Source organism: Notechis scutatus, chromosome 5, assembly GCF_049901735.1.
Source record: "Notechis scutatus isolate UNSWTSFEM ecotype Mainland chromosome 5, rNotScu1.2, whole genome shotgun sequence".
NCBI classification, from domain to species: Eukaryota; Metazoa; Chordata; class Lepidosauria; order Squamata; family Elapidae; genus Notechis; species Notechis scutatus.
Genome location: NC_142013.1, coordinates 14874586 through 14896890, shown reverse-complemented (window position 1 = coordinate 14896890; position 22305 = coordinate 14874586). Strand labels below are relative to the sequence as shown.

Sequence of the window (22305 nt, the reverse complement as noted above, 5' to 3'; positions counted from 1 at the left end):
GAGATAAATGTTGTCAGTGGTGAATTTGTATGAACAGTTCACTGTTGACTTCTGTCTATCCAAATTGACAATGAAAGGGAATCAGATGGTATTTCTCAAATAATTGATTTTTATTCAGGGGCTATCAGTTGTTGATCTTCACTGTAATCAGTTTTTTCCCCCATCTTTCCATATCTCCTGTCCAGAAATGTGAGTACTCTAGTTCTCAGAAGCAGAAAGTTGTACTCCAAACATACCTAGAAGATAAATAATTGAGTAAATAAATAAATAAGTAATAAGTAAATAAATAAATTCAAATGTATAAGATATAGGAAAAGGTAAAAATTGAATGTTCATCATTTTTCATACTTCAGCTGACTTAACATCCATGGGGAATTCAAAATGGCGACTGCCACCATCTATTAGCTTGCAGGAAGTATGTATAGTAAGTGTGACCAAGGTCCACTGAAAGCTAATGGCACTTTTGCTTCCTTACATTATATGTTATGATTCCCTGGCAGTGGCTTTCCAAATTATTCTCGTATCTAATTGGAAGAAATCATGAATCAGATGCTATGAGTTGGGGTATTTCTCTAGATTAGATTGAGAAAAAATAGCTAGTTGAGTCTTTGGAACTCTCTGAGCTTGGTTATTTGCTTGCAGACATTCCATTACCTGATGTGGTGGAATGTAATCTGAAGTCCCAGGGGGAAAAGACTGATTTCCAGAGGTCAAAGAGGCAACCAAACTTGGAAAGTTTGGTAGGCAGGAAGTGGATCAAGACAGCCCCTCCCTAGCAGTTCACAGAGAATATTTATAATTATGCAGATAGTTGCTTCAGTCTGGCAAGACTGGTGTGAGGCCTCAAGAATGACACATGGAGTTACTTTTGTTTCCTTTAATGCTGTTCACCTATAGACAGAATCTTGCCACACTAAAGCAACTATCTGCATCTCTCTCTCACTCTCTCGTCCATCCATCCATCATCCATCCGTCCGTCTATCTATCTATCTATCTATCTATCTATCTATCTATCTATCTATCTATCTATCTATCTATCTATCTATCTATCATCTATCTAACTTCCTGCCTATATAATCTATATAAATTGCTAGTGAGCGGCCATCTTGACTTTCCTCTGTCTACCAAACTTTCTAAGCTCTGCTGCCCCTTTACCTCTGGGAAGCAACCCCTCCCTTTGGGACCCCAAACTACATTCCACCCTAGCCAACTATGTAACATTGTCAATGCTAGTGAATGTGGAGCTTGCTCCCCATTTAGCTAGAAAATAGATGGTTGTAGACTGCTGAGTAAACCCCAAAAACTTTAACCTTAGACTGTCTACTATTGACCTCACCCCCTTCCTAAGAGGTCTGTAGGGGGCGTGCATAAGCGCACCAACGTGCCTACCGTCCCTGTCCTATTGTTTCTCTTATTCTTTTATTTTTCTTATATGTACCCATTTCATGTATTCGCAACTATGTATATGCTTATACTTATTATCTTGTAAACAATTGGCAAATCAAATAAATAAATAAATAAATAAATAAAACTGCATTTTTTAAAAAACTCACCATTCTAAGCACTACCTCACCCCTACTCTTCTGCTCCAGATTGCCTTCTACAGTATGTTCTGATATTTCTGTCATTTATCATGCTTTTGCTGCTGCCTCCTGCATACATGAGGTAGCCAGTAAATAGGGATAAACCAGAATGAATGCAGCCAGGAATTCCAGAGTAAATTCAAAGTCTCAAGGATAGCCCACATGGGTGGGTGTTCAAAGAAATCAGTTATTCGTCCTTAGCCCTCTTTGACTGAATTCAGTGAGGAAATGTGAGAAACAATATTTCCTTCCCTGTCAACCATAGTGCACAGAAGAAGAAACTCCTCATCCATATAATGAATTGGAGATGACAAAACACCTGAGGAAACATTGCAGTGGTCTAATCATACCGAACCAGCATCGCTGAGGGATAGAGAGAAGGGGAGAGGATTTGATTTGTGTTACTCTGAGAGGAACGGGTTTCTGTTGAGTGTAATTCAGGGGGAAAAAAACCCCCTCTCTCTGGAATACCTTCTCTTCCTTTCCACATGAGGCCGAAATAGTTTTTAATGTTTACAAGCCTGGCTGTCAGTATGCCTTTTCTGAGCTTCTCCTACTCTTGGGATTATAGGCTTGGAACGTATGAATACAGAACAGCTCCTTTGTAATTCATTCAGTGCAGCTACGCTCTTTGTACTAGATGTTATGCAGGGTTCGCCTCTGCGTCTGTGTAGAGCAACAATTTGCTCTCAAAATGTTAGTGTGAGTCTAAAATTGCTGCTATCGTGTGCATTCGATACCACTGTCATAAAATTATCTATGACTCTATCTACACCACTCCTGTTAACAAGACTAGTCTTTGTTGGATACTTAAATTGTCGAGAAGGGCGAATGGAAACCATTTCAGATAATACAGATAAGATGTTCCAGAGGGCAGGAGCAACACCAGAGAAGCCCCCCTCACTGTCCTGGACCCTACCCGTTGGAAGAATCCAGTTGCCAGGACCCATAGCATATTTCCTCTGCTGACACAAGTGGGACGGGCCAATTCCAGTGGAGTGAGATGGTCCCTCAAGCCATGCTCCTTGTAGTGTGGGATGCATAAAAAGAAAACCACTGCCACGCTAAGGAATGCTTTTATACAGGTAGCCTTCGACTTGCAACAGTTCATTCAGTGGCTGTTCAAAGTTACAACGACACTGAAAAAAAGTGACTAATGACCCGTTTTCCACAGTAATGACCGTTTCAACCTCCCCATGATCATGTGATCAAAATTCAGGTGCTTGGCAACCAATTCATGCTTATGACGGTTGCAGTGTCCAAGGTCCTGTGATCCCCTTTTGCGACCTTCTGACAAGCTCAGTTATGGTCATACATTGAGGACTTAACAGCTGTGTTTATTGACTGCAGTGATTCACTTAACAACTGTGGCAAGAAAGCTCATAAAATGGGGCAAAACTCACTTCACAACAGAAATTTTCAGTTCAATTGTGGTCGTAAGTCAAGGACCACTTGTAACCAGTCAAAGTGCAACAAATATTTTTTCAGATGAAGGGGAGCAAACTTGGAGATAAAAAAAAAGTTTGGAAAAAACCCTCAGGAAACCACCTTGCTTATAATTTGTTTGCATCAGATGGACTAGGAGCTATGAAAGCTATGCCTAACAGTCTAGGGCAGTGATGGCTAACCTTTTTGGGCTCCCATGCCGAGAATTGTGTGCGCGCTTGCCTGCTCGTGCTCGCCTGCCATCACCCAGAAGGCAATGCGCAAGCCCCCTCCATGCCTCCTGTGCATGTGCGGCAACCTGCGTGACTCGTGTGACCCCCCCCGTTTCTGTGCATGCATGTGCAATGCACATGACCCACGCTGCGCACTTCTGCGCATGTGGGCATGACACCCTCCATGCACTTCTACGCATGTGCGAGTGTTTCCTGTGTGCTGCCGCGCCCCCACAAATGCGCGCCAGATACCCGACAATCAGCTGGCAGGTGGGCGGGCGGCGTGTGCGCATGCACAGTAGACTTTTTCTGGGCGAGTGCTTTGCATGCTGGCAGTAATGGCTCTGCGTGCCACTTCCGGCATGCATGCCATAGGTTCGCCACCACGGGTCTAGGGATTTAACGCCTTGCTTAATATAATGGGTAGTTCAATCCTGAGTGAGTTACGGTCTTCTTTGCTACCAACATATTCTAAAGCAAGGGTGTCAAACTCAAGGCCCACGGGCCGGATCTGGTCCACAGGATGCTTAGTTCTGGCCTGCGGGGCTGTCCTGGGAACAACGAAGGACCGGCTCACAGTGCCTCTTCCAGCAAAAATGGAGTTCTGTTTTCACTGGCAGAGGGTTGCAGGGGGCCATTGCATCCGAAAATGGAGATTGGGAGCCCATTTTCTCTGGCAGAGTGCTCATCACAGGCACCCCGAACCCAAGTGAGTCGACCTGGCTATGCCCACCCTGGCCCCCGAGGTCAAACACAACCCTGATGTGGCCCTCAATGAAATCGAGTTTGACACCCCTGTTCTAAATACTTAAATCTTGATTTCAAACAATGCTTTTAGCTGGTCAGGGAGAAAAGGACCCTCATGGGGATTCAGAAAACTTAGAATATATTTTATATTAATACCTCAAATCCCTGGGGCCTTCCCAGGCTATCTTTGTTGTGACTCCACGCAACAAGAATCTCTGATACTGACAGTCCTGTAGCCTTGACATCAGTAGGGGCTGCACTCGGTTCTGCGGTAAAGAAGGATCAAAATAATGTTTGGTTAAAGCAGTTTGCATCTAGTCAACTAGATTTACTCTTCCCAATCATCTCTATTATTGGTAAGGATAAAACCCCTTAGCTGTCCTAAGCAGTAGACAAGCAATGATCTAAAACCCAATTATTATTTTTTTACATTATATCTTATCTTTTTCATGCCATTCACCTATATGGAATTCTAATGCTAGCAATCTCTTCTTATGCGTGTGCATATTTCTTGGAAGCTAGCAACATTATGGTGGGCACAATGTGATTGCAATGACTTCATATTGTGTTGTAATAGCAATAGCACTTAGACATATATGCCACTTCAGAGTGTTTTACATCCCTCTCTAAGGCAGTTTACAGAGTCAGCCTATTGCCCCCAACAATCTGGGTCCTCATTTTACCCACCTCGGAAGGATGGAAGGCTGAGCTAATCTTGAGCCAGTCAGAATCAAATTTCTGGAGTGAATTGTGAATTAGCCTGCAATACTGCATTCTAACCATTGTGCCACCATGGCTTTTGGGATAGAAGCAATGCAATGTTTATATCCCACATTTCAGCAAAAATGTATCTGCAGCAGCTTGCAATAAAATACATTAATGTAATCACAAAAAGAAAGACATACAACCAAAGGCTTTTGTTAACATTCTATTGTTATATTGAGAAGAATGTAAGCAGAAAATACTGCTTGTCTTTCCATTCATTCTGCAGACTTCAATATTTTGCTCTGTTTACAGTTTTTATTGTGAGAACCATCCAACACAAAGAAAGCTACAGAAAAATCTAAATTTTGTGGAAGAGAGCCTAGAACCCAGCATTCTGGCTGGTGGAGAAATGATATAAATTTGAAATGGAATGTCCGGGTGGAGCACAAATTAAGATATTCTCCTTGATCTCAAGACGAAGTACCAGAGGTGGTGTTCAACAGGTTCTGACCAGTTCTGGAGAACCAGTAGCAGAAATTTTGAGTAGTTTAGAGAACCAGCAAATACCATCTCTGATTGGCCCCTCCCCCACCTATTCTTTATTTAATTTATTTATTTATTTGATCTGTCAATCGCTTACAAGATAATAGGTACAAGTATATACATAGTTATGAATACATGAAATGGGTACATATAAGAAAAATAAAAAGAAACAATAGGACAGGGACGGTAGGCACATTGGTGCGCTTATGCACACCCCCCTACAGACCTCTTAGGAAAGGGGTGAGGTCAATAGTAGACAGTCTAAGGTTAAAGATTTTGGGGTTTGGGGAAGAAACCACAGAGTCAGGTAGAGTATTCCAGACATTGACCACTCTGTTGTTGAAGTCATATTTTCTGCAGTCAAGTTAGGTACGGTTAATCTTGAGTTTGTATCTATTGTGTGCTCTTGTATTGTTATGATTAAAGCTGAAGTATTCATTTGCAGGTAGGACATTGCAATGTATGATTTTATAGACTATATTTAGATCGGACCAGAGGCGGCGTAGTTCTAGGTTTTCTAGGTCTAGAGTTTCAAGTCTGGTGGCATAAGGTATTCTACAACGAGTAGAGGAGTGGAGAACTCTTCTTGTGAAATATTTCTGGACTTTCTCAACTATGTTAATATCAGATACGTAATGTGGGTTCCAGACTAATGATCTGTATTCGAGTATTGGTCTAGCAAATGTTTTGTATGCTCTAGTTAGTAGTGTGATGTTACCAGAGAAAAAGCTACATAGGATTAGGTTAACAACTCTTAATGCCTTTTTGGCTATGTAGTTACAGTAGGCTCTAGCACTTAGATCATTAGAGATGAGTATTCCAAGGCCCTTTACAGAGCTTGGATCATCAACAAGATCTTGACTTGTATTTTATTTTCTGATTTTATTTTATTTTCTGATTTTATTTTATTTTCTGATTTTATTTTATTTTCTGATTTTATTTCATTTTCTGATTTTATTTTATTTTCTGATTTTATTTTATTTTCTGATTTTTTTTGCCAATATGTAGGACAGAGCATTTATTTGTTGAGATTTGAAGTTGCCATTTGTTTGACCATTCTGATACATAGTCAAGGTCTTTTTGAAAGGTAGAAGTATTGTCTGTGGTATTGAACAGCTTTACATCATCAGCGAAAAGAACGCAGTTGCTCTTAATATGATCACAGAGGTCATTTATGTAGAGTATGAAGAGAGTTGGTCCTAGAACACTGCCTTGGGGGACACCACTATTGAGAGGTACAGAATTTGATAGGACACTCCCAATTTTGACAATTTGTTGTCTGTTTGACAGGAATGCTTCTATCCAATTATGCAGTTGTCCAGAGATACCATAAGATTTTAGTTTTAGGAGTAGTTTGTCGTGTACCACTGAATCAAAGGCTTTACAGAAGTCTATGTAGATTGCATCTATTGTTTTGCCCTGATCGAGTTGTGTAGTCCATATGTTTTTGCAGTGTAAGAGTTGCAGATTACAGGATAGTATTTTTTCTGAAACCAAATTGTTTATTGGAGAGTAGGTTGTTTGTCTCTAATTGGAGGATAATGGATTGGTTAATAATTGATTCCATGACTTTACAGGTGATGCAGCATAAAGAGATTGGTCTGTAATTTTGAACTAGGCTGGGGTCTCCCTTTTTGAAGATGGGGATGACCATGGCTTGTGACCATAGGTTAGGCAAGGAGCTGGTCCTGAAAGATTTTTCAAAGATTATGCTTAGAGGTTCGGCTATGGCAGTGGATAGCTTTTTTAAGAAGTAGGCACATATTCCATCCGGTCCAATAGATAGAGATGGTTTTAGATTGCGTAGTGCTTTTTCAACATTGTCTTCTGTAAAATCGATACGTATTAGATCATTGTAGTTGTCTGTAGGTCGGCTAGGAAATACTGGACATGATCCATTGCTGTTTACAAATACTGAGCCAAAGAATGTGTTAAAGAGGTTGGCTTTAATGGTATCGTCATTGCAGTCTTTACCATTAGTTCCTATCAGGGGTGGGATGGACCTTGAGTCTTTTAGTTTGTTGTTTACAAAATTGTAAAAAGCGTGGGTGGAATTGGTGCATAGAAGGTTTTCCTCTTGTTTAATGTGATAATTGGTGCATTCAGTCTTTATCTAGTGGCATAAATTTTTGTATCGGCTTTTGAAAGTGGCAACGTGACCAGATTTGTTTTTCCACCAGAGTGATCTCTTTTTGGATTGAAGTTTCCTTATTGTTATGGGTAATCTGTTTTTTGTTTTTGTTTTGGGAGTTGTTGTTGGTACATATAGTTTGATGACTCTTTTGACTTCAAGTAAAACTATGTTGTAATGGTCTTCAACAGTATTGCAGTATTCTCTGCCTCCCGAGTCCCAGCTGATCGGCTGGGTCTTCTTTTGGTGCCCTGTACAGAAGAACGGAGCTGGAAAGCAGGTTAGTGGAGTGGGGAGGGAATGGGATTTTGCAGTATTCTTCCCCTGCCACACCCACAAAACCATGCCCACCGAGCCATGCCACGCTCATCAAGCCACGCCCACAGAACCAGTAGTAAATTTTTTTGAATCCCACCACTGCGAGGTTCATAGTGTTTTACTGTATACTCTAATGAAAGTAATAAAACAAAATAGAAATGCTGAATTAAAACAAACGTAAAGAGAAAAGCCTTCAATAAAAATTTAAATATAAATTCTGAGACTGCAAAGAACAATCCAACTATACACAAGGATAACGCTAATTCAGAGTGAACAATTATTAGCAGACATTTTGCAGTGTGTCAATGTCCTGGAACAATCCCTTCCAATGGCATTTGCTTCATCCACATCAACTAATAGCTAGAATGAACTGATCCTAGCTAGGATGAACTGATCCTGACGCATCAGGAAACTCTCCTCGGCACAACCGTGCCATAGTCAAGCATCAGATGCCCAGTTTGCAATGTATTTTAAGCACCAACTTCCATTGGCACTATCAAATTCTTGCTTGTTCTAAGCTTTGAGCAAGCTACTTTAATGGACTGAATTCACTGGATCCCTTTTTTTTTCTATACAGTTATGAATTTATTTAAAACAATATGACCCCAGCAAGATTCTTTCTCTGCCCTGTTTAAATAATGTGCAAAGTTTTGACCATTAAAAAATAAACCATGTTATAATATAGTTATATTATAATATATTATAATATTATAATTATGTTGTAATATAGTTATATTATAAAATATTATAATATAGTTATTAGGAGCTGAATGTTATAACTGTTTAAGGGGACAATTTAAAAGTTGAATGTTTAATGGGATTTGAAAGGGAACTAATTATAAGATATGAAGGGGACACACTCTAATTGGCAACCATAGGGGAAACCTTGTTTTGTAATGTTTGAATGTGGAGGAATTTTTTGGGAAATGGTGAAATAAGAATATACAATGAAATTGAAAACAGGACAGATAAAAGTACAAGTATAATTATTATGAAGATATGGAAATTTTGAAAAGGAAATGAAATAGAAATGAATGAGAAAGCTATAAAATAAGCCTGAGGGAAGTATTTGAGAAAAAAATTAATAGAGAATATATAAAGTAGTGATAAGATATGGAATTGAATATGAAAGATGAATATGTAACTGAGATTATATCTGTATGGAGATGTGAAAACCTGGAACTATGCTGTTCGCTAAAAAAAGATGTTTTATTTTTCTTTTGTTTTGTGAAAACCCTAATAAAATTTTATTAAAAAAATAAAAATAAACCATGATACAATTAAATATACTAACTCACCAAAATTCCTTTTTGAACAGGAAGGACTTTTCACCCTTAATCTGTGTACAAGTATTTGCACACATTTGAGAGAAAAAAGGGAAATAGCCTTTCAATAACACTTTGGGAACAATTGAAATTGGGATTATTATTATTTTCCCATCAAGCACTCAACTGTCTATATTGACTGAATGGGACTGAATGGGCAATTATCCGGGCACACTTTCCATGGTTCAGACCTATTTTCTATAGTCCATGAGAGCTTGTCCATTGAAATTTGATGGCAAATTGCTAAATTTTAGAAGTGTGTGTGTGTGTGTGTGTTGTTCTGTTTTAAAACAGAAATAGCAGAAATAGCCCAAACACAAAAAGTCAATCTACTGTAAGGGTAAAGAAAGAGCAGCATGGTGGCCTAGTGGTGAAGACACTTGCCTCCCGCTTGGAAGGTTGGGAGTTCAATTCTAGGTAGGAGCAGATGTTACTCTCCTAGGGTGCAAAGAAAAGATATCTGCTGCAAACACCACATGACATTGGGAAGGGCATCTGGCCAGTAAATGCTCCATTCCATCCAATTGCCCTGACTTTTCCCTGAATTTACAGGGGGCATAAAAAAGGACTTTACTGTAAAGATAACGAAGATGGTCTTGGACCAACCAAGAAGGCCCCAAACTGAGATTCTCATTCAATATGCAGCTTATTGAATGATTTTGGGCTACTTGCCCTCTCTTAAACCGATTCACCCCAGATAAAAGAAATAAACAAGGAATAAATAGGGCTCCCTGATGAATTTTAATTTTCAAAAAAAACCCTGTTGTTCAATAGATTGGTGGTCTTTATTTTTTTTTAATCTAAGCTTTCTCACTGAGATGTTCATCTTGCTTGGGAGCTGATATCTCTCCTCACCTCTGCCATGTAAAACATGTTTTTCCACGATACAGTAAACGAATTCCCCTGTTTTCAAAGCAGAAAACAAGTAAATGTTATACAGTAAAAGAAATAGCGTGCTTCAATATTTTCCACCAAAGTACGATTTTTCTGAACATCCCATTTTCTATTTATACCTTTAAATTTTGTGCACTGTGAAAGGCCTGCAATATTACTGAAACAGTTACTTTGCTGTGAGGGAGGGTTGCAGTGGGATAAATAATTTGTGACCTAGACAAAATAATGGGTGGCAGTTATCTAAAAATGTAGAAATAATTTCCCTTCCATACAACCGTATTTTGTTCAGAATCTCTCTTTCTCTCCCTCTCCCCCTCCCTCCTTCCTCTCTCCCTTCCTCCCTCCCTCTCTCCCTCTCCACCGCTCTCTCTCTTCTTAATTGAAGCAGTATATTTCTTGTCTATGGAGATTTTCAGTCTTCCAGGGCATGGATGTGCCAAAGGTACTTTTTCAAGAGGCAACTGGACTTTTTCCATTTTTTCCTTGAAGATGTTTCATTTCTCATTCAAGAAGCTTGTTCAGTTCTGAAGAAGCTACTTGGATGAGAAGTGAAGCATCCTCAAGGAAAAACAAACATCTTCAAGGAAAAGTAAACAAACTCCAGTTGTCTCTTTAAAAAGCATATTTCAGTATATTTCTCCAATGAATGCAACTTTTTCTCAAGTTGAAAGTATTTATTCATTCATTGATATTAGATACTAAATTGTACTTTTTATGGAAATGCATTAATCTATGAATAAGATAAAATATAAGCTTCTGAAAATTTATATTGATTTGGAATATATAATGAAATAGCCGGCAATTCCATATACTGCTGAAAGTTGCCTGACGCTAAAAATGAAACAGATTGATTAGGTTTTCCTATAATTGTTGCTAGTATAATAACCATATTTTTATTAATATTATATTAACAATTTTTGGTAATAAATATCTGTGCAGGACCCTATGAGTGAAGAAGCGTAATAATTTATAACTAATATTTATAGTGTGTTATAGCCTCTATATTTCAAGCTATACTCCAGTTGCCAACATCTGGAGTTCTATATTTAGTGTGCAGTATTGAGTGTATAAAACCAAAGGAAAAACTGAATATTTAGTTACCATTTAATTCTAAATGCTAAAAGGGAAATTGGTGGTAGAATGTAATTTAGTTTTTATGGTTTCTTTGAAATAATCATGAATATTTCACCAAACAATTGTTTCTTGATAGTTGGCAGATTTTTATGCAAAAGAAATGGCCATTAGATTTGTTGAATTCCATACTATGTATTCAATCAATCCATCAGAATAGAGCTGGAAGGGACCTTAGAGATCATCTAGTCCAGCTCTCTGCTCAAGCAAGAGACTCTATACAATTTGAGACAAGTGACTGTCCAGTCTCTTCTTAAAAACCTCCAGTGATGAAGCACCCACAGCTTCTGACGGCAAGCTCTTCTACTGATTAATTGTCCTCACTGGTAGGAAGTTTCCCCTGAATTCCAGATTGCTTCTCTCCTTGATTAGTTTCCATCCATTGTTTCTTGTCTTGTCCTCTGGCGCTTTAGGAAATAAGTTGGCCCCCTCCTCTTTGTGGCAGCCTCTCAAATCCTGGAATACTGCTATCATATCCCGTCCCTCCCCAGTCCTTATTTTCTCTAGACTAGCCAAACCCAAATCCTGCAACCGTTCTTCATATGTTTTAGTCTTCGGGCCCTATCTTAGTTGCTCTTCTTTGCATTTTTTTTTGTTGGCACTCTTTTTAGGAGACAATTAGTTTGACTTGCAGTTTAACTCAGAAAGAAATGTTGGTGAAAATATGTGTTCCCAGTCACTGTTGGCTGTAAGATCCAAAAAGGAGAGATGCGGTCAAAACTAATCCATAGTGGGGGTGAGGGCAGAAGGATCAAAAGATCTAAGGAAACCAGGCCACCTAAATAAACCTGATAGAAGGAAATGGCAAACTATTTCTCTATTGTTATAAGATGAATTCGAGTGCACGATTATGAAACCCTCTAATTATAGATAGTCCTTGATTTTAACCATTCATTTAATAACCATTCGAAGTTTTATTTATTTATTTTATTTATATATTTATTTTTATTTGTCAATTGATGGATGAAAGCTCTGGGCAACAAGAATGATATGTAGCAACAGTACATATCAAGTACTAACATCAAAGAACTTTCCATGCAAGAATTGGGATGACTTGCTATGAGTGCTCCAACGCTGGATATTTTGAAGAAGAGATGGGACAACCATTTATCTGAAATGGTATAGGGTTTCCTACTCAAGCAAAGGATTGGACTAGGTAAATTAGCAGAACAAAATAAGAAGAAAAAGAAAAGGAGAGGTGCTTTTAAGATAAGGGAAATTATAGAAGAATGTACATTTGAAGGTTACATGGAAAAGTTCTAATGGAAGCAAAGGAAGTTAAATCAGATGGAAAGCTTACACTGAAATAATTCACAAATGGTATATCACTATTATATCATATGATAAAAAATTTGCAAAGGAAGAATATTTATTCAGAACTGATTCCACTGCAAAGTGATATATGATAGGCAATAAACCTGCTGTCAAACAGGAAAGCACTTGAAATATTCACTGATCTGCTTACTGCTGAGGAAGAAGAGGCAATTAAAGTGCTGACAACTCAATGTTAACAAAAAATAAAACAAGATTGTATAAGCCTATAAATTGGAATACACACACACATACACACAGAGGCATGCAGATGCATACCTATGCAAGAGATATATATCTCTCTATATAAAAGTGAAATACCACTCATGCATCATCACAAAATCTCCAGAACCATAAAGCCTACAAACTTGAAATTTGGCACATATGTTCCTCTTGGCTTCTAGGTGCTCACTAAGAAAGGATTTTTTGAAATGACCATCAGAGCATTAGTATTTCGTATATTATTATTAAAATGCTCTGATGCTAAGGAGTTCTACTCCCCTTTCCCACCTGAAAAGAAATCTGTTCCAAATGCAAAACACAAACAGAGGAGAGGAGTTTCAGTTTTAGTTTCAGTTTCACAGCACCAAGCAGCTTTAGTACAGACCAGTTGAGCTAAACCATGCCCAGGCTCCCTGCTGTCTCCTTCTTGCTCACACAGCAAATACTGTTTCAGCTTCCATGATTCAGTTTCCAAACAGCCCTCAATCAACCACAGAGCCAATCAGAGACAGCATTGACCTTCAACCAACCTACCCAATACTCCTCACCAGCAGTTCACTCCCAATAACCCTCACCTGAGGTAATCACCTTATCACATGACCCGTCACAAGTCTCACAGATGACTCACAGGTGACCCAACACAAGATCTTCACTTGACCTCCTACACCTGAAGCCCTTATAAACAGAAGAATGCTGACATCCCCTAAATGCCACTGAAGTTGTTACCTAGCCTGGTAATGAAATATTTGGAAACTAACCCACAAACAGAGGTGGTATTCAGACGGATCAGTGGAAATTTTGAATAGCTTGAGAACCGGCGTAGTGGTAGTGGAAATTTTGAGTAGTTTGGAGAACCGGTAAATACCACCTCTGGCTGGCCCCACCCATCCCCACCCTTTCCTATCCTATATTCCTTTGTTTTTACCTCAGCTGATTCACGCGGCAGAGTGGATTGCCGCGCCTCAGTTGAGTTATAGCTCACCCCACTAGCGCTGACACAGAGGGCAGTTTTTGAGTGTTGTCCTCACGCACAAAGTGCTCTCTCATAGAACCAGTAGAAAAATATATGGAATCCCACCACTGCCCACAAGCTCAGAGAATGAGCCTTCACCCTCAAGTTGCATATTGTCCCATCTGTGTGAAGATCTCAAGGCCCCAAGAATAAAATGTAACAATATCTTTCATTTGTTAAAAATTTTAGGTGTCTCTCTCACTGTGGGGCTACCGTAGGCGCTTATAACAATAAAAACAGAGATGAAAAGAAGTGTAAACCTAACAGTAGCAAAGTAATGGAACAATAGAAGAAAACAGTGAAGGAAAAAACAATGAAAATACAATGAAGTGAGATATAAGAAATGGATGGATGGGTGGGTGGTGAAACAGGGAGCCAGGGGGAAGGTGGGATTGTTATCAATCTAGTAGCCTCCTCCAGTGTGGTACTCCCCAATAGAAACATAATTTATAGGGAAAAGTAATGAGGGTCTCAAGCTGCTATAGTAATGAAGATTTGGCTATAAGGAAATGCAGGTGTATGTGGCAAAATGCATGCCCAGGAAGTTGTAGATGACACACTGACAGGTGAACTTGTTGAACTAAATGTTAATGGGATAATGCTTGCTGTACATTTTACTGAAGACCATGCTGTGTTGGCTGGCAAAGACATTAATTATCTCCCCAACAGCTCTCTTACAGGGGAGATAGGAAATAGACAGGCTGATTGATCGAATATGGGCTTGATTAGATTAAAAGCTTGAAAAGACATTTTCAGGTTCATGAATATAAATGGCGTATTTGTAATGAACTGGCAGAGCAGCTGGAGTTTTGTGAATAAACAGGGAGTGGTTGAAGATGATGGAATGGGATGGGGAATATGCCAGAGCTGTATAGATTATACATGTGCTGTTTTCCAAGGGCCTGTGGGTACTAATCAAAGAAAATATTCTCCATTCTATTTTAGTTTTTTTTAAAGAGTCATTGAAGAAAGTACAACTTTTTACCAAACTGGCAACTTAAATTTAAACGTTGTTCTATGGATGGCAGGGAAGGAGAATGGTAATGTACTAGTAAATCAGCTATTATTGTTGTGCTGAAAGACAGATTGAAAAGAAGTGACTAGTACCAGGCAGATAATTCTGTGGCAGGTTTTTTTTTTTTTTTTTTGTAGCTTTCAGATTAAGGAAAGGAAATTTGCTTTTGCTAAATTTCATCCAGAGAAGACATATATTCTTCTTGCAGTAACTTTGCAAACGGGCTTGTGTGAACAATCTGCTTTTCAGTATATAATTCTTACTCCAGAATTCTGCATTCTCTCATTAAATTCAAGAACATTGTGAAGGAATTCTTCCCCTGAAGTGTTTTTTTTTTCAGGAGATGCAACTGAAGGGATGGAGACAGGTAGAAATTCATATCTCCAACCCCATCTCAGCTCAAATTCTGAGAGAGATTATGATGTAGATTGCCTGAGAGTTTCATAAAAGGTAAAAATACAAGGAAGTAAATAGATAACACAGTCTATATTTACTGTCTATATTTAAAGTTGGAATTAAGATTGCTGGGAGAAATATCAACAACCTCAGATTTGCAGATGATACCACTCTAATGGAAGAAAGTGAAGAGGAACTAAACAGCCTCTTGATGAGGGTGAAGAAGGAGAGTGCAAAAGTTGGCTTGAAACTCAACATTAAGAAAACTAAGATCATGGCATCCGGCCCTCTCAATTCCTGGAAAATAGATGGGGAAGAAATGGAGGTAGTGACAGATTTCATTTCCCTGGGCTCCAAGATCACCGCAGATGGGGACCACAACCAAGAAAAGATGCTTGCTCCTGGGGAGGAAAGCTATGGCAAATCTAGACAGCATATTAAAAAGCAGAGACATCACCCTGCCAACAAAAGTGTGCATAGTCAAGGCTATGGTTTTCCTAGTGGCAATGTATGGCTGTGAAAGTTGGACCATAAGAAAGGCTGAGTACCAAAGAATGGAGGCCTTTGAGCTATGGTGCTGGAGAAGACTCCCTTGGCGAGTCCCTTGGACTGCAAGGCGATCAAACCGGTCAGTCCTAGAGGAGATCAACTCTGACTGCTCTTTAGAAGGCCAGATCCTGAAGGTGAAACTCAAAGACTTTGGCCACCTAATGAGAAGGAAAAGCCTCATGCTGGGAACGATTGAGGGCAAAAGAAGAAGAAGGGAACGGCAGAGAATGAGGTGGCTGGATGGAGTCACTGAAGCAGCTGGAGTGAGCTTAAATGGACTACAGGGGATGGTAGAGGACAGGAAGGCCTGGAGGAACATTGTCCATAGGGTTGCGATGGGTCAGACACAACTTCACAACTAACAACAACAAATATTTACTGGTACTGCTCTTTCTTTCTCTGTTACTTAATATTTTGAAATAAGTTTAAAAATAAAGGCAAATACATAGATAACATAGCCATAAAACAAATTACAGTGTAAAGGTAGTTCTTGACTTTTCATAGACCATTGAATTATTGGGCTGGAAGGGACCTTAGAGGTCTTCTAATCCAACCCCCTGCTCAAGACAGGAGCCTCATAACATCGCAGTCAAATAGTTGTCCACTCTACTTTTGAAAACTTCCAGGGATGAAGCACCCATAATTCCAGGAAGGCAAGCTATTCCACTGATTAATAGTTAACATTTACAGAAAGTTTCTCCTTACTTCTTGGTTATATTACCCTTTAATGAGCTTCCACCCTTTATTTCTTATCCTGCCCCCTGGTGCTTTGGAATTCTTAACCCAGGTATTACCTGTAGTAAACTCCATGAGTTTCTGTTCAACTCCATGAGATGTTTCTTTTTTTAACTGAATTAAAATATAGGGGGATCTACATTCCATTTAACGGGATGTGGTGGCTCAGTGGCTAAGACGCTGAGCTTGTTGATCAGAAAGGTCGGCAGTTCGGCAGTTCAAATCCCTAGCACTGCATAATGGAGTGAGCTCCCATTACTTCTCCTTTAGCTTCTGCCAAACTAACAGTTCGAAAGCATGTAAAAATGCAAGTAGAAAAATAGGGACCCCTTTGGTGGGAAGGTAATAGCATTCCCCGCACCTTCAACGTTTAGTCATGCCGGCCACATGACCACGGAGATGTCTTCGGACAGCACTGGCTCTTCGGCTTTGTAATGGAGATGACCACCGCCCCCTAGAGCTGGAAATGACTAGCACGTATGTGTAAGGGGAACCTTTACTTTTTACATTCCATTTACATTTCAAATCTGTGAATCTTGGACAGAGACATCCATGGTGCTGCTTTTGTTTTCAGTGTCCCACTGAAATAAGCCTGAATCTAGGAAGACTGCAAATCAACAAGAGGCTGCATCATAAATTAGGGGACCATCCAATTTGCAGCGATTCCAACTATCACTTGATAACAATAAACATTGAATTCATGCATACGTTTTTCCTGTTCGCTTGCCTTTGAAACATTTCATTCTTCTAGAAAATTATTTGGCAGTATGGATGTCAAAAAAGGGATGAGATAATCTTAAGTGATCGGATCGCTTTTAATCCAACACTAAGAACATTTTTAAAAGATCCACTTTCCATGGGAAAAGTTTTTTTTTTAGTTATCATTGGGATATTATTTTCAAAGTTGGTACAAAGTGCACGGAAGGCAGACAGTTAGACTCCAGTAAATGCAAAATCGTCAGGAGGGGAAAATTATATTTGAAATAGCAACAGCCTGATTGCTAGCAATAGGTAATTTGAGATCCTGTAAAATAGTCGGAATATAAGCACCGAGAAGAGAAAATTGTTGACTAAAAATGGCTTCTACCTTGACCAATAATGAAAGTTGCTAACATTTATGGAGCCTCACTACGTGCAGCACTGCAGCTAGTGAATTTAACTGTGTGTTGTTGAAAGCCCTAATTGCAAGGTCACACATACTTTAATTTTCTCTCCGTCCTGAAATATCATTAATGTTATAAAGCTGTGAAAATGTACTGATGACAAATTAAATGGATGTTCTTATAAGTGGGAGGAGGCATGATGGCTCAGCAGTTAAAGACGCTGAGCTTGTTAGTCCCAAGCAGTGGTGGGATTCATTTTTTTTTTACTACCGTTTCTGTGGGAGTGACTTGGTGGGCGTGACAGGGGAAGGATACTGTAACATCTCCAGCCAGAGGCAGGATTGGCTGGTTCTCTGAACTACTCAAAATTTCCACTACCGGTTCTCCAGAACTGGTCAGAACCTGCTGAATACCACCTCTGGTCCCAAGGTACTTTTTCAGGAGACAACTGGACTTTCTTGTTTTTTTGTTTTGGAGGCGTTTCATTTCACATCCAAGAAGCTTCTTCAGCTCTGACAGGATAGTGGGGAATGGAAGGATTTCTATTCCTTGCAGCCAGCTGGTCATTTGCATCCTTTTAGAGCAGTGGTCGGGGAACAGGGGTAAATTACCCCAAATGGGGTAAAACTGAAAATCCTGGGGGTAATGAGGACGGTCGCTGGCGCGACCGTTCTCATTACCCCCAGGCATTTATTTCCGACATTCTGTTTGTATAGTTTACATACACAAGGACCTTCCTTTCAAATCAAGGGGTAACGTGGCGTTTATAAATTTTTGGGGGTAAAAGGTAAAAAAGTTCCCTGACCCCTGTTTTAGAGGGTCGTTGAGGCCACCTGGAGGTTTATCGGTGTCCTCAGGGTCACCTGAGTGGTGCTCCTGGTTCCTATAGTCTTCAATTTTTCCTCTGGAAACCCATTCCTGGTGTGAATGGTATGGGAGTAGGGATGGATTTCCAGAGAAAAAAAAATTGCAGACTACAGGAACCAGAGCACCCTGAGGACACAGATAAACCTCCAAGTGCTTCAACAACTCTCTAAAAGGATGCAAATGACCAGCTGGCTGCTAGGAATAGAAATCCTTCCATTCCCCACTATCCTGTCAGAACTGAAGAAGCTTCTTGGATGAGAACTGAAACATCTTCAAAACAAAAAAAACTCTTAAGAAAGTCCAGTTGCCTCCTGAAAAAGCACCTTTGGGACAACCATGACCTGGATGACAGACTCTAAGCTGAAAAAGGCAGAATATTATATTTCCCTAAAGGAAGAGACAGCCCCCATCTTTCCTCATAGCCCTTAGCAGATGTCAGCATTTAAGAGATAAGGAGATAGATAGCTCTATTCATAGGCAAAGCAAGTACTGCAGGCAGAAATCCATTTGAGACAGGATATTTTGAAATGCAGCAAAGTCTTGAACAAAGTCAGAATGATAGGATTAAGCCTCACTCAAGATCCAAACCAGGACAAAGCCATTAAGCCATAATAGGACTTGCCCAACACCCTTTCAGAACACAATCCTCTTCATTGCATCACCTCAGCAGTCCAAACTTCAACCGAACCTGGGAGCTCAGGCAACCTATAGAGCCAGCTATGACCCTACAACAGTCAATAGAATACATGTTCTTGCACAGGAACAGGAAGCTCAAATCTAAAGCCCAAGAGAAGGTATAAACCCCCTCTCAACTCCATGTGTTCAGCTGCCCAGAACCACCCATGTGCTTCTGCTTCATCATTAAACCATCTTTCTAATCAGCCTCCAGCCTCCATTTTGTCTCCAGTGCCTTTCTCCTGGCTTGGAACTGAACCAAACGGATATTTCTTCCAACAGTGTAAACACTTCAAAACAACCAAGATTGCCCAATGTTGAAAATTTACTGGAGATTCTATTTGCTTTCACACATGCTTTGACTGCATCATCAGACACCCCTGTAGTATTCAGGAAGCAACTTTGAGCTCCACCTGTGTCACTTCCCCTTTGCAATAGGCAAGGCCTATGGCTATGACTTAGAACAGAGGTCTCCAAACTTGGCAACTTAAGACTTCTGGACTTCAATTCCCAGAATTCTCCAGCCAGGATAGCTTAAAGTTGCTATGTTTGGGGACCCCTGACTTAGAAGATGCAGCTGATCTTTGGGCTTGATCTACTCACCTCCCTCAGCAGAACTGATCACAACAATTGGGCTGAAGGGTCCATCGCCTTTGTTGTTATATGCTCCAACTTTCACCTCAAATGGAGTCAAGGGAGGCACGCTTTCATCTCTGTAGATGAACTTGGAGGCATCAGAAGACGTGACCATTTTTTCTTTCCAGCCTCTTGTCCCATTTGGTCGAAAAGCCACAATATATCCAAAGCTTTCCCCATTCTGAAATTCTTCGGAGACTGGCTAAAGAAAAAACAAACTCATTATTATTATTATTATTATTATTATTATTATTATTATTATTATTATTATTATTATTATTATTATTATTATTTTTTCTTCCCTGGCAATGCTCCTGAGTCCAAGGCACTACATGTGCCAAAGGCCCTCCCTCCTGGCTACATTGTTAAAAGGCCACATATTTTACTTTTGTATGTACTTCAAATTAGACATTTTAATATGTTTTTTTACTTTTAATGCTTTTTTACTGTTTTATTTTATTGTTTTATGTAAAAAAAAACACTTGTAACATATGCTTTGAATTGTGAACCACCCAGTGGTTTGCTGAGATGGGCGGCTGTAGAAATCAAATCAAATCAATCAAAACAAATAATCAAATCAAAAAAATCCTTAGGATTTGTTCAATTCACTCAAAAGAGGCGGAATTTGGACAAGTTGCTTAGCTTTAATGGAGGCTGCTTCTTGTCTCCCTTCCCCCTATGGAAGAAAATGTAAGTTTGGGAAACCATGAAAGTTCAGTTCTTAAAAATCAGTGTTACCCTGTACCTATTCAGATAACAGATCACAGATAATCAGAGTTGGAAGGGACCTTGTAGGTCATCTAGTCCAACCCCCTGCCCAAGCAGGAGACCCTACACCATTTCTGACAGATGGCAGTCCAATCTCTTCTTGAAAGTCTCAAGTGATGACGCTCCCACAACTTCCGAGGGCAAGCTGTTCCATTGGTTGATTGTTCTCACTGTCAGAAAGTTTCTCCTTATTTCCAGGTTAAATCTCTCCTTGCTATCCTGTCTCCCCTGGTCCTTCTCTTCACTAGACTAGCCAAGCCCAGTTCCTGTAATTGTTCTTCATATGTTTTAGTCTCTAGTCCCCTAATCATCCTGGTTGCTCTTCTCTGTACTATTCTGTGCATAACTTTTTGAGTCCTTACATATCCTATGTTGCAGAAGATGATGATCTATTTAACTACACCCTATATTTCAGACATCATCAGTTGGAATAACTTCAAATTATGGGGCTCACAGAATTCTGAGAGAGCCTTTGCTAAGAATTCTGGGAATTGAAGTTCACACGTTTGGAGAGTATCCAACTTTGGAAAGCGTGCTTAAGCCTGCCCAGTTCATCTTTGTTTTAAATATGAAGATTCCTAAGAAAAGAAATCACCATTCAATAGTTAATTAAATCACCTAAGCTCTAATTTGTAAAATTTGATTCAATGCTGTTGCATTAAACAGATTTGATTCTGTCAATTTGATTTAATAAACAATATTTTGAGTATATGGGCAAAAGCCCACTGAATTAAAAAAAACACCGACTGTAAGGGTCTTAATTTGATCACTGATTCGATTCAGCAACCAGATTGGCCTTTTAATAGTGGGACACAATCAAATCACCTTCTAATTGAATTTTGACTCAAAGCTTTACATAGCCTTAACATTTAATAATTAACCACCTGGCAAGCTGAGCAAACATCCTGTTCAAGGAGTCACAGTTCTTTCAAACTATGCAAAGGTATATTTCTTCTTCTTCTTCTTCTTCTTCTTCTTCTTCTTCTTCTTCTTCTTCTTCTTCTTCTTCTTCTTCTTCTTCTTCTTCTTCTTCTTCTTCTTCTTCTTCTTCTTCTTCTTCTTCTTCTTCTTCTTCTTCTTCTTCTTCTTCTTCTTCTTCTTCTTCTTCTTCTTCTTCTTCTTCTCCTCCTCCTCACTCCTCCTTACTCCTCCTCCTCTTTTTTTACTGTTACTCTTCTTCTTCCTCTTCCTCCTCCTCCTCCTCTTCATCAAAGAGATGAGCAACTTAATTTGGCTTCTGGGTGCCATCCTGCACATTTACCCAATGGTTTAAACATTTTCTCACTGCTACATTCTGTTTCTGCATTAAGCCTTTTTGAATAACCTTAAAATGTCACTTTAAGCAGGAAAATAACAGGATTATATAGAATTTTATATGAACCTTGCAGTGAAAATGTCACTACAATAGGGCAATTTTTTTTATTAGAAGATCCTTCCTTTTCTCCCTTATTTAGTTCCTATTAAAATGTTCAATGTTTACCTAGTAATTCGAATTTTGCCTTTTTTATTTTTTGAGCAACAACAGGACTTCTTGGAAGGCCCATTAAAAAAATTAAATAATTCCTGGCATATGTATAATTATTGCCTGACATTTCAAAATGTGATTCCAGGATATATATCACACAAGTTACAAGGTTCCTGCCAGTAGGCAGCATAATTCCAAGGTAACTCTCAAGGGCTTCCTTGATAAACATTATATTCCTACTACCATTTGCAAGACCCACATGAGATCAATGTAGATGTAACATTTTTCATGTCAATGGAAACTTCCCTCCTACAGCAAACTGTAGATTGGGGCAGAGTGGAGACAAATTCCAGTCTAAACATCTGACTGACTGTGCAACCAACCAATAATGTCTAGGGAACAGTGGATAATTGAATGTTTGAGGCCACCTACTTGGGCTCCAACTTTGTTATGGTGATAATGATATGACATCACTGGAAGGATTTTATCTGTTCTTTGAGAGTTTGTGAGAGAGGG

At 39.4% G+C, this 22305-nt stretch overlaps 1 protein-coding gene across 1 annotated transcript in view; it reads right to left on the bottom strand.

Annotated features, from left to right (window-relative positions):
- CNTN5 (contactin 5) overlaps positions 1 to 22305 on the bottom strand; it is a 763035-nt gene that overhangs the window by 17420 nt on the left and 723310 nt on the right. The window contains exons 21-22 of the mRNA XM_087966176.1: positions 19524 to 19758; positions 4145 to 4254 (exon numbers count right to left, since the gene is read on the bottom strand). Of these exons, the coding sequence (XP_087822302.1) occupies positions 4145 to 4254; positions 19524 to 19758 (345 nt within the window). The remainder of the gene's footprint in view (positions 1 to 4144; positions 4255 to 19523; positions 19759 to 22305) is intronic.